This window comes from Pan troglodytes, chromosome 6 (assembly GCF_028858775.2).
Source record: "Pan troglodytes isolate AG18354 chromosome 6, NHGRI_mPanTro3-v2.0_pri, whole genome shotgun sequence".
NCBI classification, from domain to species: domain Eukaryota; kingdom Metazoa; phylum Chordata; class Mammalia; order Primates; family Hominidae; genus Pan; species Pan troglodytes.
This window is the reverse complement of record NC_072404.2, coordinates 75,719,998-75,735,068: the sequence shown is the minus strand read 5'-3', so window position 1 is coordinate 75,735,068 and position 15,071 is coordinate 75,719,998. Positions and strand designations below refer to the sequence as shown.

Below are 15,071 nucleotides of genomic sequence, written 5' to 3'. Positions count from 1 at the left end.
AGATACATAAATGTTCAAGGTTATTACGTCCTGTTGATTAATTAACCACTTTGTAAAATGGCCTTCCTTATCCCTGCTAATATTCCAGGCTGTGAAATGTACTTTGTTATTTATGTAGCATTCTTTTGAGTAATACATGCATGGTATATCTTATTCCATCCTTTTACTTTTAACCTATTTGCATCTTTATATCTAAAGTATTATTTCTTACAGGCAGCAAAATTTGGATCTTGCTTGTTTTCATCAGTCTATTTCTGTCTCATAATTGGGGATGTATAAACCATTTACATGTAATGTGATTATTGATAAAACGAGTTAGGTTATAGTCCGTTGTCTTTGCTTTCTTTTAGTCTCATCTTCTTTGTTTCTTTTTAAAATGTCTCTGTTTGTCTTCCTTCCTTTTGATTAGTTGAGAATTTTTTATGATTCTACTTTATATCTTTTGTTGGCTTTTTAGCTATCACACTGTTTTGTTATTTTAGTGAGTTAGAATTTATAGTATGCAACTTTAATTGTCATAGTTTATTCTTAAGTAATATCCATTTTTCTTAGAATAAGAGAAGCTTACAATAGGACACTTCCATTTCTCTCCTCTTGGTCTTTACACCGTTGTTCATTTTATTTTTACAGGTGGTATCAGTGCCACACACCATCTACTACGTTGTTGTTAATTAAACTGTATTTATTTATTTATTTATTTATTTATTTTGAGACAGGGTCTCACTCTGTCCCCCAGGCTGGAGTGCAGGGGTGCTATCTTGGCCCACTGCAACCTCTGTCTCCCGGGTTCAAGTGATTCTCCTGCCTCAGCCTCCTGGGTAGCTGGGATTACAGACACCCACCATCACACCCGGCTAATTTTTGTATTTTTAGTAGAGACGAGGTTTTGCCATGTTGGCCAGGCTGGTCTCGAACTCCTGACCTCAGGTCACCCATCTGCCTCAGCCACCCAAAGTGCTGGGATTACAAGTGTGAGCCACCACACTTGGCCCAGGTATCTTTTAAAGAGATTTAAGTAATGAGAGAAAATACACAGTTACCATTTCTGGTACTCTTCATTCCTTTGTGTAAATCTAAATTTTTATTTGCTGTCATTTTACTTCTGCCTGAAGGACTTTCTTTAACATTTCTTCTAGTTGATGATGAATTATTATATGTCTGCAAATGTCTTCATTGTGTCTTTGCTTTTAAAGTTGTTTTTGCTGGATTTTTCTCCACAGTGCTTTAAATATGTTTCTCTGTTGTCTTCCTGCTTACATTTTTTTCTAAGAGAAATCTGATCTCATACTCATGTTTGTTCCCCTATATATAACATGTCTTTTTTTCTTCCCCCCTTATTGTTTTAAACTTTTTATCACTAGTTTTGGACAATTTGATTGCAATATGTCATGGTATCTTTTTTTCATGTTTCTGTTTTGGGGATCATTGAACTTCTTGGATCTTGGGTTTGTGGTGTCATCACTTGGGGAACATTTTTATCATTATCTCTTCATGTACCCGCCACCTCCCCTCCATTGATTCTTGTTGCCTGTATATTAGGCCACTTGAAATTTTCCCACAGCACACTGTTGCTCTTTATTTGCTTTTAATTCTTTTTTCTCTGTTTCATTTTATGTAACTTCTGTTGCTGTCTTTATATTCACTAATCTCTTTTTTCCATGATGCTGTTCATCTTTTCCAGTATAATTTTCATCTCAGATATTGTACTATCTGTAGAAAGTTAGCATGGGTCTTTTTTACATCTCGCCTGTCTTGATTTTTTTGAACATTTGGAATAGAACGATGAACTCTCTCAGTGCTCTGTGCCGGTTGTGAACTCTGTGTCAATTCTGGGCCAGTTGTGATGGACTGATTCTTTTCTTCCTTATGGGTTGTAATTTCCTGCCCATTTTCCCATCCCACAACTCTTTCTCCTCACATCTGCCTCGGTTCTTCTTCCCTGCTCCATGGCCTGGAAACGCTCAAGGCAGAAATTGATAGGTTCACCTTGTTTATTTCCCATCACTCATAGATAACTCTACTGCCTGATAATCAGTGCCTTGAAAACCACTGCTTCAGCCCAGGCGTGGTGGCTCATACCTGTAATCACAGCAACAACAACAACAAGGCTAAGGCGGGCGGATCACGAGGTCAGGAGTTCAAGACCAGCCTCGCCAACATGGTGAAACCCCATCTCTACTAAAAATATAAAAATTAGCCGGGCATGCTGGTGCACGCCTGTAATCCCAGCTACTGGGGAGGCTGAGGCAGAAGAATTGCTGGAACCCGGGAGACAGAGGTTGCAATGAGCCAAGATTGTGCCATTGCACCCCAGCCTGGAAGACAAGAGCGAGACTTCATCTCAAAAAACAAAAAACAAAAACAAAAACAAAAAAACAAATCATTGCTTCATATATGTTCTTGTTTTATTTTTCTTTCTGTTTTTGATTTTGTTGTTCTTTGGTGTGTGCTGTTTCAGGTTGGAGGGTATATCCAGTACTTGTTAATTTATCACACCTGAGGGCAGAGGTCCTCATGTCTCTGTCTATATGTTTTTTCTAATATATATATATTTTTATTTGTAGAGACAGGGTCTTGCTATGTTGCCAAGGCTGGTCTCAAGCTCCTGGCCTCAAGCAATCCTTCTGCCTCAGCTTTCCAGAGTGCTGGGATTACAGGCATGAGCCACCACACCTGGCCTGGGTCCAGTTTTATCCATGTCCAAATTTTTTTTTCCCTGAGCTGTTTTTGATTTTCTTCCACCTCATATGAACTGTAGTGTCAGCTTATCTAGTTCCAGGAAAAAGCTTTTTGGTATTTTTATTGGGATTGCATATTTATAAAGTAATTTAGGGAAACTGGTATCTCTGTATTATTAAGTTGACCTTAATACTACAACTAATTTTGTTGTTGTTTTTGGATTTTTAGTAGAGATGGGGTTTCACCATGTTGACCAGGCTGGTCTTGAACTCCTGACCTCAGGTGATCTGCCCGCCTCGGCCTTCCAAAGTGTTGGGATTACAGGCGTGAGCCACCGTGCCCAAGCACTTTTACTTTTTCTTAGTTATATTGCTCTAATTGTTTTCTCTTCTCTAATTGTAGATAATGAGCATTTTATTAATACCTTGTTCTTGATCTTAGTGGGAAGATACGTAGTTTTTCCCTGTTAAGTAAAATCCTGACTTTCGGACCGAGAAGACTGAGGCATAAGAGTATGTGTGTGTGTGTGTGTGTGTGTGTGTGTGTGTGTATACACGCAAACTGTATATATGTGCTTGTGTGTAATTGAAATACATATGTCACATATCATATGTACTATGGCATATTAGGGTGTAATATTTATATTTGTGTATATAATATTGATGTTAATGAAGTATCCATCAGTTTCTATTTTCTTTAGTTTGTTTTTTTAAATCAGCTTTTTCTGTCAAGCTTTTTCAAGTATCTTCATGGATACAAGATTTTTCTTCTTTGCTGTGTTATAGTGGCTTATCATATTAATAGATTTCCAAATATTAAAGTAGTCTATATTATTGGAATAAGTCCTATTTGTCTGTTGTATATTATGTTTTTAATCTGGTACTGGATTTTGTTTGGTTATGTTTCATTTTGGGTATTTGTATTGATGTAAGTGGCATTGACATGTAATTTTATGTTATTTATTGGTCGATCAGTCTTCTAACCCCTACCACCTCCTTGCCTTCTGGACTAACTTAACCCAGAAAGTTATTACTCTCTCTCGGTGATTTTATCAGCTCCTGTGGCCTGCCTGTGGATAAGCTTGGATGTTCTGCTTTAGTTTCTCAGCCCACCAGCCTAGCAGCTCTGCCTCTGCTATCTCTTGGGATCTACATGGTCCTAGCTGTATCACTGGGTTTGAACCCCTTGTTGATATGTTCTTTATACATAACAGGATAATGCAACATGCTTACTGGGCACTTCCTTTTTCTAAACTGCAAGTTTGGGTGGGGCATGCTGGCTGAAGCCTGTAATCCCAATACTTTGGGAGGCCAAGGCAGGTGGATTGCTGGAGCCCAGGAGCTTTGCATTTTTCTGTTTTTTTTTTTTTTTTTTTTTGAGACAAGGTCTCGCTCTGTTGCCTAGGCTGGAGTGCAGTGTTGCATTCACAGCTCACTGTAGCCTTGACCTCCCAGGCTCAAGCCATCCTCCTGCCTTAGCCTCCCAAGTAGCTGGAACTACAGGCATGTGCCGTGATGCCCAGCCAATTTTTAAAAATTTTTTTATTTTTAGCAGAGATAAGGTTCTTACTATGTTGCCCAACCTGGTCTCGAACTCCTGAGCTCAAACGATCTTCCCATCTCGGCCTCCCAAAGTGCTAGGATTATAGGCATGAGCCACCATGCCCAGCCCCAACCTCTTAAAAATTGAAGCTGCTTCATGTTTGCCATTGGTACTTTTACACCTCATCATATTCTTTCTCCCCTTCATCCCATAGAATACACAATTCATCTTTAAGGACTTCAAGTTAACTGAGTCTGTGAAGCCTAATCTGATGGCATAAAGTTAAAATAATTTGATCCTCTTTTGTTAAATCATTCTGCACCTTGTCTGCATTACTCTAAAAGCAGCTTTGGGCATTCATTCATTTAACGAATATTTATTGCTGTGAGATTGAGATGTTTGAGATAAAACTCAGCCATGCAGATAGCCAGAGGCCACTGGCTATGAGAATAAAAAAGACAAAAGAACAAGGAGCTGAAACCAGGTGAGAGCCCCAGAGCAGTGAGTTAGGAAGAAGAAGACCAGGAACTGAGTGGTGGGCACTCCAACATGAAGAGGTCCCGGAGAAGGGGAGGGCCTGGCAGCAAAGAAGTGACAAGGAGTAAAATGCTTGTGTTTGTTTACATGTTTATCTCCTTATTAGGTTGTCTGCTTTCTGAGAGCAGGCATGGTGTTTCACTCATCTCATATCCCCAAAACTCAGTTCAGTTGCAAAATAGGAGCTCAGTTGTGTTTTGGGTTTTTATTTTTGTGGGGTAATATATATTTTTATATATATATCCCCAAAGGATATGTGTTTCCTGTATGATTTCCCTTCCATAATCTGTAACATAAAATAAGGTATGGTTAACTTCACCAGTGAGCTTTGTAAAATGTTATCCCCCTATCCCTTTTCCATATCTCCCAATTCTGATCATGTTGCCATTACAGGGGCCAGTGTCATTCAAAGATGTGGCTGTGGATTTCACCCAGGAGGAGTGGCGGCAACTGGACCCTGATGAGAAGATAACATACGGGGATGTGATGTTGGAGAACTACAGCCATCTAGTTTCCTTGGGTGAGGATAGCTTGCTTTCTGAATGCTCTCAGTTGAATGGGGTTTTATGCTTGAGTTTGAAGAAATAAGTGACAACAGCATTTAATTCCTTGTGGGCAGTAGCTGCAGTGTTTATATTATTCTTCATTGAAAGGTTCTAACTTTGATAAGGTAAAAAATGGAGCATTTCTGTTATGCAGCTTATGAGGTGGCAACATCTTGTACTTCGGAGATTCTGAAGCCGAGCAACTTGCCCAAGTCCTTCTTCTTTTCCCATTAACAAGATATGATATCACCAAGCCAAACGTCATCATTAAGTTGGAGCAGGGAGAGGAGCTGTGGATAACGGGAGGTGAATTTCCATGTCAACATAGTCCAGGTAAGTTAGTAGAGTATCAAATGTTAAAAAATGCTCATCCCAGACCTTTGGGAGTGACTAAAGAGTTGTTTATATGTATTCGGTACCCTCAGTAACACCTCCCAACCCCCAAATATCACTTTCCTTCCCGCACACGTACATGAACTCTTTTGTTTATTTTATATTTGATTTACATTGGTAGGGATTTTTTCATTCTAACCTATACTGGGGACCCATTCACTTCCTCTTCCTCCAGCATTATCGGTCACTTATTTACTCCCTCGCCATTAGAGAATTGTTGTGGGCTGTTTGTTTGTTTTTTTGTTTGGTTTTTGGAGACGGAGTCTTGTTCTGTCACCCAGGCTGGTGTGCACTGGTATGATCTCAGCTCACTGCAACCATCACCTCCCAGGTTCAAGTGATTCTCCTTCCTCAGCCTCCTGAGTAGCTGGGATTTCAGGCACATGCCACCAAGCCTGGCTAATTTTTGTATTTTTAGTAGAGACAGGGTTTCACCATGTTGGCCATGCTGATCTTGAACTCCTGGCCTCAAGTGATCCACCCACCTCAGCCTCCCCAGGTGCTGAGATTACAATCCTGAGCCACTGCTCCTGGCCTTACAGAATTGTTTCATTTTGGGGCATTCAGAAGTCTGACATAAAAAATTAACTTGAGACTTTTATGTTCATTCTTTTTATCTTCCATTTTCTTTCCTTCCTTGCTTTAAAAATACCTTGGACTTATTTTCTGCCCTCGATTTTATTTATTTCTTTAGGCATTCAGATACCAAAACCTCGTCCTCCACCTGTGCTTGTGAATTGAGTCACAGCTTGTGGTGTACCTTATTTCCCCAAGTCCATGCTCAGTTGATGTGATGATGTAGCGCTCCCTCAGCTTTCCCCTCTTTCCCCAATGCTCATTTATGACCTGTCTGTGTGTTCATTTCCCCTTCCCCATAACTGGAATCATGCTCTGTCCATAGTAGACATTCAGGAAGTGTGAATTTCATAAGTGAATGTCAGTTCCTTTTCTTGCCTTTTCAGGAGTGTCCTCTTAGAACCCATTTTCCACTTTTTTGGTTTTCTTTGTATCCCGTAAAAGAGTTTATCTAATCTCAACTTCTAAGACCTTTTTTCCTGTGTATTTTTGCAGCTTGCCTCCAAATTGATATGTCTGACACTTTTAACCTAGTTGAATATTTTACTTGACAATATAGCAGTACCAGTGAGATAGTTCACTTCCTTCTTTCTCAGAATGTCTGATGATAAACTGTGCACATTCCAAAATCATGAATTCTGTCTACCTTCCTCACCTCCCACTATTTGATTGTGCTAGTCTTCTCTCCATGGTTTGTGTTCTTTGTCTTCTGTGAAATGCCTTGCAGATCGTCAGCACATTCTGTTTCTTTTGACATTAGTGTTCAGTATTCTCCCATACCTGGATTACAGTGGATCCATCTTCCATTCAAATGATCATTGTCCTTTTCCTTCATCTGCATTTTACTTGCTGAGATAATACATATTTTCCCTTCCTTTCTTCCTCTCTTCCCTCCCCCCTTCCTCCCTCCCTCCCTCCCTTCCTTCCTTCCATTTTGAGATAGTGTCTCACTCTTGTCGCCCAGGCTGGAGTGCAATGGCATGATCTCGGCTCACTGCAGCCTCCCCCTCCCAGGTTCAAGCGATTCTCCTGCCTCAGCCTCCCAAAGTAGCTGGGATTACAGGTGCACACCACCATGCCTGGCTAATTTTTATATTTTTAGTAGAGACGGGGTTTCACCATATTGGTCAGGCTGGTCTCTAACTCCTGACCTTGTGATCCACCTGCCTCGGCCTCTCAAAGTGCTAGGATTACAGGCCTGAGCCACTGTGCCCAGCCTACTTATTTATTGAGACAGAGTCTCACTCTGTCACTGAGGCTGGAGTGCGGTGGCACAATCTTGGCTCACGATAACCTCTGCCTCCCAGGTTCAAGTGATTCTTGTGCCTCAGCCTCCCGAGTAGCTGAGATTACAGGCATGCACCATCACGCCCGGCCTATTTTTGTATTTTTAGTAGAGACGGGGTTTCAGTCTGTTGGCCAGGAGTTCTCTGTTGAACTCTTGGCCTTGTGATCTGCCCACCTCAGCTTCCCAAAGTGCTGGGATTACAGGCGTGAGCCACTGCACCCAGCCCCCTTCATTTAATTTTAAATTGTGGTTAAAAAAACACGTAACATGGCCAGGCACGGTGGCTCATGCCTGTAATCCCAGCACTTTGGGAGGCCGAGGCGGGCGGATCACGAGGTCAGGAGATCGAGACCATCCTGGCAAACACGGTGAAACCCCGTCTCTACTAAAAATACAAAAAAATTAGCCGGGCGTGGTGGCGGGCACCTGCAGTCCCAGCTACTTGGGAGACTGAGGCAAGAGAATGGCCTGAACCCGGGAGGCAGAGCTTGCAGTGAGCGGAGATCACACCGCTGCACTCCAGCCTGGGTGACAGAGCCAGACTCCATCTCAAAAAACAAAAACGTAACATACAATTTACCGTCTTAACCATTTTTAAGTGTACGGTAATGTTAACTGTATTTGCATTGTTGAGCAATAAACTTTAGCGTTGTGCGTTGTGTGTCGGGTTTTGTCGAGCACGTGACAGCGCGTAGTAGGTGTGGAGTGTGGCTCGTCAGCAAGCGCTCTGGCAGGTCGTGCTTTCGCCATCTTCATCCCTACTTACTGTGCTCCCGCTCCCTTGGGTCCCAGGATCCCACTCCTTCGATGAAACTCAGTCTTCCATCTCTGCCTGGTGCTTCTGCCCTGGTTTCTGCTCAACTCGGCGCCGTGTCTCTGTTCCCCAAAGTTCTGTTTCTGTTCTGTGCTGCCCCCTCCCCCTGACCCTGTTTTGTCTTTTTTAAGAGACAAGGTCTCGGCCGGGCATGGTGGCTCACACCTGTAATCCCAGCACTTGGGGAGGCTGAGGCGGGTGGATCACTGGAGGTCAGGAGTTCCAGACCAACCTGGCCAACAGAATGAGACTACTAAGAATACAAAAATTACCTGGGCGTGGTGACACGCGCCTGTAGTCCCAGATACTTGGAGGCTGAGGCACAAGAATTGCTTGAACCCGGGAGGCGGCAGTTGTGGTGAGGAGAGAACGCACCACTGCACTCTGGTGCAGAGCCTGGGCGACAGAGCGAGACTCTGTCTTAAAGAAATAAATAAATAAAGACTCTTTCGAGGCCAGGCATGGTGGCTCATGCCTGTAATCCCAGCGCTTTGGGAGACCGAGGTGGGTGGATCACCTGAGGTCAGAAGTTCAAGACCAGCCTGGTCAACATGGTGAAACCCCGTTTCTACTAAATATACAAAAATTAGCCGGGCATGGTGGCAGGCACCTGTAATCCCAGCTAGTCAGGAGGCTGAGGCAGGAGAATCGCTTGAACCTGGGAGGCGGAGGTTGCAGTGAGCTGAGATCGTGCCATTGCACTCCAGCCTGGGCAACAAGAGTGAAACCTCATTCAAAAAAAAAAAAAAACTCTTTCTAGAGAGAGAAAGAGATGAGAGAGAGAGGGGAGACGGGGAGAGAGAGAGAGAGAGAGAGATCGAGATCGAGATCTCCATCCCTGTCGCCCAGGCTGGGAGTGCGGAGGTGCTATCATGGCTTACTGCAGCCTCCAACTCCTGGACTCAAGAGATCCTCCACCCCACCTTCCAAGTAGCTGGCACTACAGGTGCGCACAGCTGACCATGCCTGGCTAATTTTAAAAGTTTTAGGTAAAAATGGGGTGTCCCTATGTTGTCCAGGCTGGAGTGCTGTGGCGTGATCATAGCTCATGGCAGCTTTGAACTCCTGGGCTCGAGCAACCCTCCCACCTCAGCTTCCACATAGCTGGGACTACAGGCCTGCCCACCACGCCCAGCTAATTTTTAAAAATTTTCTATAGAAGTGGAGTCTTGCTGTGTTGCTCAGGCTGGTCTCCAACTCCAGACCTCAAGCCGTCCTCCCACCTCTACTTTCCAAAGTGTTGGGATGACAGGCATGAGCCACAGCACCCTGCCTGTCTGTTCTGGACACACTTGGAGCACTTCTTGCTCTTCCACACCATCTCAATGACCAGGGTTGTCCAGATGGCTCCTAAAGGCTCCCAACAGGGCATATCATGTGAGGACTGCATTTCATCTGTTTGTAGGACAGTTGTATGTACCTTTTTCATACCTCAGACCCTGTCTAAATCTGAAGTGGTGGTATTTGCTTCCTCTCCCAGCCTTTCACCTCCTGTGCATTCACTAAATTCACCAGTCACTAAGGCATGAAACTGACAGATTTTACTCTGAACGTCTTTTTCCTTCTGGGAGGTGCCAGGTCCTAGACAGCTGTCTCCATTTTTCTGTTCTTTGCATTCTCACTGGTCTCCCCTGGCCCCTCCTTCTGTACTTTAAGTATTAGCTTGCCTATTGCAGCAGTCTTCTCTTTGATCTTCCTGATTGCCATCTCCTTCTGTCATCGTTCAGTCTACCCATTCTCTTGAGACTAATCTTCCTAAAGCATGGATCTAAATAATTTAGGCCAGGCGCAGTGGCTCACACCTGTAATCCCAGCACTGTGGGATGTGGAGGCAAGTGGATTACCTGAGGTCAGGAGTTCGAGACCACCCTGGCCAACCCGTCTCTACTAAATATAGAAAAATTAGCCAGGCGTGGTGGTGCACGCCTGTAATCCCAGCTACTCCAGAGGCTGAGGCAGGAGAATCACTTGAACCCAGGAGGTAGAGGCTGCAGTGAGCTGAGATCGCGCCACTATACTCCAGCCTGGGTGACAGAGCAAGACCGTCTCAAAATGAATAAATCAATCTATCATTTACCTGCTCGAAAACTTTCAGTGGCTCCCAACTGTGGTCGGTTTAGATGCTTAGCTCATTAGAATGCCATCCAAGCTCTAGATCTGTGGCTTTCAAGCTGGGCTTTGAGACGCATCATGAGTTCAAAGGGGAGAGTGAGGGGAAGAAGCTGAATTGGGGATTTCTGGTTTTCTAGCCCGTTGTCAATCTTTGGGTTTTATTCCTTTTTCAGATTGTGCTTCCATTTAAAAAAATGAGTTCCAGTTTAAAAATATATATATATATGCTGGACTGGGCATGGTGGCTTATGCCTGTAATCCCAGCACTTTGAGTGGTCGAGGTGGGCAGATCACTTGAGCCCAGGAGTTCGAGGTCAGCCTGGGCAACATAGGGAGACCCCATTTCTACAAAAAAATTTAAAAATTAGCCAGAAGTGGTGGCATGCACTTGTAGTCCCAGCTATTCAGGAGGCTGAGGTGGGAGTATTGCTTGAGCCCAGGAGGTCAAGGCTGCAGTGGGCTGTGATAGTGCCACTGCACTCCAGCCTGGGTGACAGGGTGAGACCCTTTCTCAAAAAAAAGAGAAAAAGCTAAATTAGCTGGGCATGGTGGCACGCACCTGTAGTCCCAGCTACTTGGGAATGTTGAGGTAAAAGAGGATTGCTTAAGCTCAGAGTTCTCAGGTTGCAGTGAGCTATGATTGTGCCACTGCACTCCAGCCTGGGCAAGAGTGATACCCTGATTCTGTAAAAAAAGAAAGAAAGAAAAGTGCTTGAAAACCATTGCAGTAAATGATCCATTCTAAACTATTTTTGGCCATGACTCCCACTGTTTACCCATCCCACGAAGTGTTCATTTCCTACTTCTATTAGAACATGTCACATTCATTCACAAAATATGTACTGATCATTAACTATTTGCCTGCCACTGTTAAGCACTGGGAATAAGACAGTGAACTGAACACGTTACCCTAATAATTGTACACTTTATTGCAGGAAAAGATGGACACTAAAATATATGTGTCAAGGCTGGGCGTGGTGGCTCATGCCTGTAACCCTAGCACTTTGGGAGGCCGAGGTCAGGAGTTCGAGACCAGCCTGGGTAACATGGCGAAACCCCGTCTCTACTAAAAATACAAAAATTAGCCAGAAATCACTTGAACATGGGAGGCTAAGGTTGCAGTGAGCTGAGATCGTGCCACTGTACTCCATCCTGGGCAACAGAGCAAGACACTGTCTCAAAAAGTAACAATAATAAACAAAATAAAATATATGTGTCAAATGGTGACAATTACTGTGAGGGGAAAGAAGTTCCTTGGGAGTGGGAAGTGATTACTTTTTATAAGGTGGTTGAGAAAGGACTCACTGATAAGATACTTAGAGAGCTGAAGGAGGTGGAGAGAGCGCCATGCTTACCTCCAAAGGAACAGCATTCCAGAGAGGAATATGCATGGCATGTTTAGAACAGCAGAAAAAGCCAATGAGGCTGGAGCGAAGTTCAGCAAAGGCAAAGGTGGAGAGAGTTGAGATCCAAGAGGGAGTAGGGAGTCATGTCACGCCTTGGTGAGGATCATAAGGATTGTCTTTTACTCTGGCAGGACATTTTGACCTCTGCTGTGGCAGAACCTCCAAGGCGAGGAGGCTGTGGGGAACCCAGGGGAGGTGTCTAGGGCAGCTCTGCCTTTTGCCCAGCCTGGGGAGTCCAGTGGCATCAGCCTAAGCCCCTCCCACCCTCCTCTGGGCAGATCGTGAAGAAGTCATGCTACCCACGCTGGAATGAGACGTTTGAATTTGAGCTGCAGGAGGGGGCCATGGAGGCGCTGTGCTTGGAGGCCTGGGACTGGGACCTTGTCAGCCGAAACGACTTCCTGGGCAAAGTGAGCACCACCGCCCCGCTCCCCCTCCTCCCCCGGCAGGCTGCACCTGCTGTCCCCCAGCATCTGGCTCCATTGCAGCCATCCCATCCTCAGGGACCTCCCTCCGGCTTCCCCAAAGAGAGACACTCAGGAAGCCTGGGACTACCCCCCCACCTCCACCGTCTGCCAGAACCAGCAACTTCCCCCCACCACCACTGGCACTCAGGGACCCTTGGAAGGGGCCCCTCCCCACTAAGAACAGTAGTTGGCAAGGAGGAGACCCAGGTCTCCCAGCTCCAGGAAAACTGCCACTATGTCCCCAGGTGGTGATCGATGTCCAGAGACTGCGGGTGGCGCAGCAGGAGGAGGGCTGGTTCCGGCTGCAGCCCGACCAGTCCAAGAGCCGGCGGCATGACGAGTAAGTGCATGGAGCTGGGCAGCCGGCCTCAAGGGGTGGGGTGGGGGCTGACATTTGGGAATTGGCTACAGGCAGGCAGGGCAGGGCAGGGGGGCTGCTCAGGGGTGAGAGGTCAGGAGACACAGCTCCAGGGTCCCCTCAGCCCCTGCCCACCTAGCCAGCATCCTTCTCATCCCGGCTGGGCTCCACCTCCCCTTTATTTATTATTTATTATTTATTTATTTATTTATTTATTTATTTATTTATTTATTTTGAGATGGAGTCTCACTCTGTCCCCAGGCTGGAGTGCAATGGCGTGATCTCGACTCACTGCAGGCTCCGCCTCCCGGGTTCATGCCATTCTCCTGCCTCAGCCTCCCAAGTAGCTGGAACTACAGGCACCCGCCACCGCGCCTGGCTAATTTTTTGCATTTTTAGTAGAGACAGGGTTTCACCATGTTAGCCAGGATGGTCTCGATCTCCTGACCTTGTGATCCACCCGCCTCGGCCTCCCCAAGTACTGGGATTACAGGCATGAGCCACCGCGCCCGGCCCCTCCCCTTTATTATTCCCCACAGTTCTGCATTCAGCTCAGCTCTGTCTTCTGTCTTTTTTTTTTTTTTTTTTTTTTGAGATGGAGTCTTGCTCTGTCACCCAGGCTGGAGTGCAGCGGCACAATCTTGGCTCACTGCAACCTCCACCTCCTGGGTTCCAGTGATTCTCCTGCCTCAACCTCCTGATTAGCTGGGATTACAACTGTGTGCCACCATGCTCGGCTAATTTTTGTATTTTTAGTAGAGACAGGGTTTCACCATGTTGGCCAAGTTGGTCTCGAACACCTGACCTCAAGTGATCCACCTGTCTCAGCCTGCCAAAGTGCTAGGATTACAGCCATGGGCCACCGCACCCGGCCAGGTCTGTCTTCTTAGCTCACAGTTTGTACAGGTCTCCTGCTTTCTGCCTCTGGAAGTTTCTGAAACAAGTACTCAGACATTTTCCCTTTGAAAATTTCCCTGCAGACTTCAGACCAGGGTTCAAGTCTCCAAGGTCAGTGTCCCTGAGCCATAGCTCCAACTCCCTATGCCAGATTCTCCAGGAATAGGGTTGTGAGATAAGATAGGACACCGTTGGCCAGGAGTGGTGGCTCATGCCTGTAATCCCAGCTCTTTGGGAGGCCAAGGTGGGAGGATCACTTGGGGCAAGGAGTTTGAGACCAGCCTGGGCAAGAAAGTGAGACTCCGTCTCTACAAAGAAATAAAAATTAGGCCAGGCGCGGTGGCTCACGCCTGTAATCCCAGCACTTTGGGAGGTCGAGGTGGGCGGATCACCTGAGGTCAGGAGTTTGAGACCAGCCTGGCCAGATGGCGGGCGCCTGTAATCCCAGCTACTCGGGAGGCTGAGGCAGGCAGAATTGCTTGAACCCCGGAGGCAGAGGTTGTAGTGAGCCAAGATTGCGCCACTGCACTCTAGCCTGAGTGACAAAGCTAGACTCTGTCTCAAAAAAAAAAAAAAGAACACCCAGTTAAAACTTAATTTCAGATAAACAGTGAATACTTTTTTTTTTTTTTTTGAGCAGAATCTCACTCTGTCACCTAGGCTGGATGGAGTGCAGTGGCACGGGCTTGGCTCACTGCAACCTCCGCCTCCCAGGTTCAAGCAATTCTCATGCCTCAGCCTCCCAAGTAGCTGGGATTACAGGCATGCACCTGTACCACCAGTGCAGTGGTGATCATAGCTCACTGTAGCCTCCACCTCCTGGGTGCAAGCAGTCCTCCCACCTCAACGTTCCAGGTAGCTAGGACCACCTCACCTGGCTAATTTTTTGTAGTTTTAGTAGAGATGGGGTTTCACCGTGATGGCCGGGCTTGATGTTGAACTCCTGACCTGTGCCCGGCTGTGAATACTTTTTTAGTATAAGAATAACCGCTGGGCGTGGTGACTCACACCTGTAATCCCAACACTTTGGGAGTTTGAGGCGGGTGGATCACTTGAGGTCAAGAGTTCGAGACCAGCCTGGCCAACATGGTGAAACACCGTCTCTACTAAAAGTACAAAAAGTGGTGGTGGGCACCTGTAATCCAAGCTACTTGGGAGGCTGAAGCAGGATAATTGCTTGAACCCAGGAGACGGAGGTTGCAGTGAGCCGAGATCCCACCACTGCACTCCAGCCTCGGTGACAAGAGCGAAACTCCGTCTCAAGAAAACAGCCGGGTGCGGTGGCTCATGCCTGTAATCTGAGCACTTTGGGTGGCCGAGGCGGGTGGATCATGAGATCAGGAGTTCAAGACCAGCCTGGCCAACATGGTGAAATCCCGTCTCTACTAAAAATACAAAAATTTCCCGGATATGGTGGCGGGCACCTCTAATCTCAGCTACTTGGGAGGCTGAGGATG

The 15,071-nt window shown here is 45.9% G+C and overlaps 2 protein-coding genes across 6 annotated transcripts in view; both read left to right on the top strand.

Annotated features, from left to right (window-relative positions):
* The window catches only part of LOC134810622 (DNA mismatch repair protein MutL-like), a 30,651-nt gene extending 25,101 nt beyond the window's left edge, over positions 1-5,550 (top strand). Inside the window, exons 8-9 of the mRNA XM_063815930.1 lie at positions 5,152-5,278; positions 5,458-5,550. Of these exons, the coding sequence (XP_063672000.1) occupies positions 5,152-5,278; positions 5,458-5,537 (207 nt within the window). The 3' untranslated portion in view covers positions 5,538-5,550. The remainder of the gene's footprint in view (positions 1-5,151; positions 5,279-5,457) is intronic.
* The window catches only part of LOC134806942 (ras GTPase-activating protein 4-like), a 25,918-nt gene continuing 16,342 nt past the window's right edge, over positions 5,496-15,071 (top strand). For 4 of the 5 annotated variants that reach the window (XM_063814312.1, XM_063814313.1, XM_063814311.1 and 1 more), the window contains exons 1-3: positions 5,496-5,636; positions 12,171-12,302; positions 12,605-12,699. In XM_063814312.1, the coding sequence (XP_063670382.1) occupies positions 12,237-12,302; positions 12,605-12,699 (161 nt within the window). In that variant the 5' untranslated portion in view covers positions 5,496-5,636; positions 12,171-12,236. The remainder of the gene's footprint in view (positions 5,637-12,170; positions 12,303-12,604; positions 12,700-15,071) is intronic. The other variant, XM_063814315.1, reaches the window with a different exon arrangement.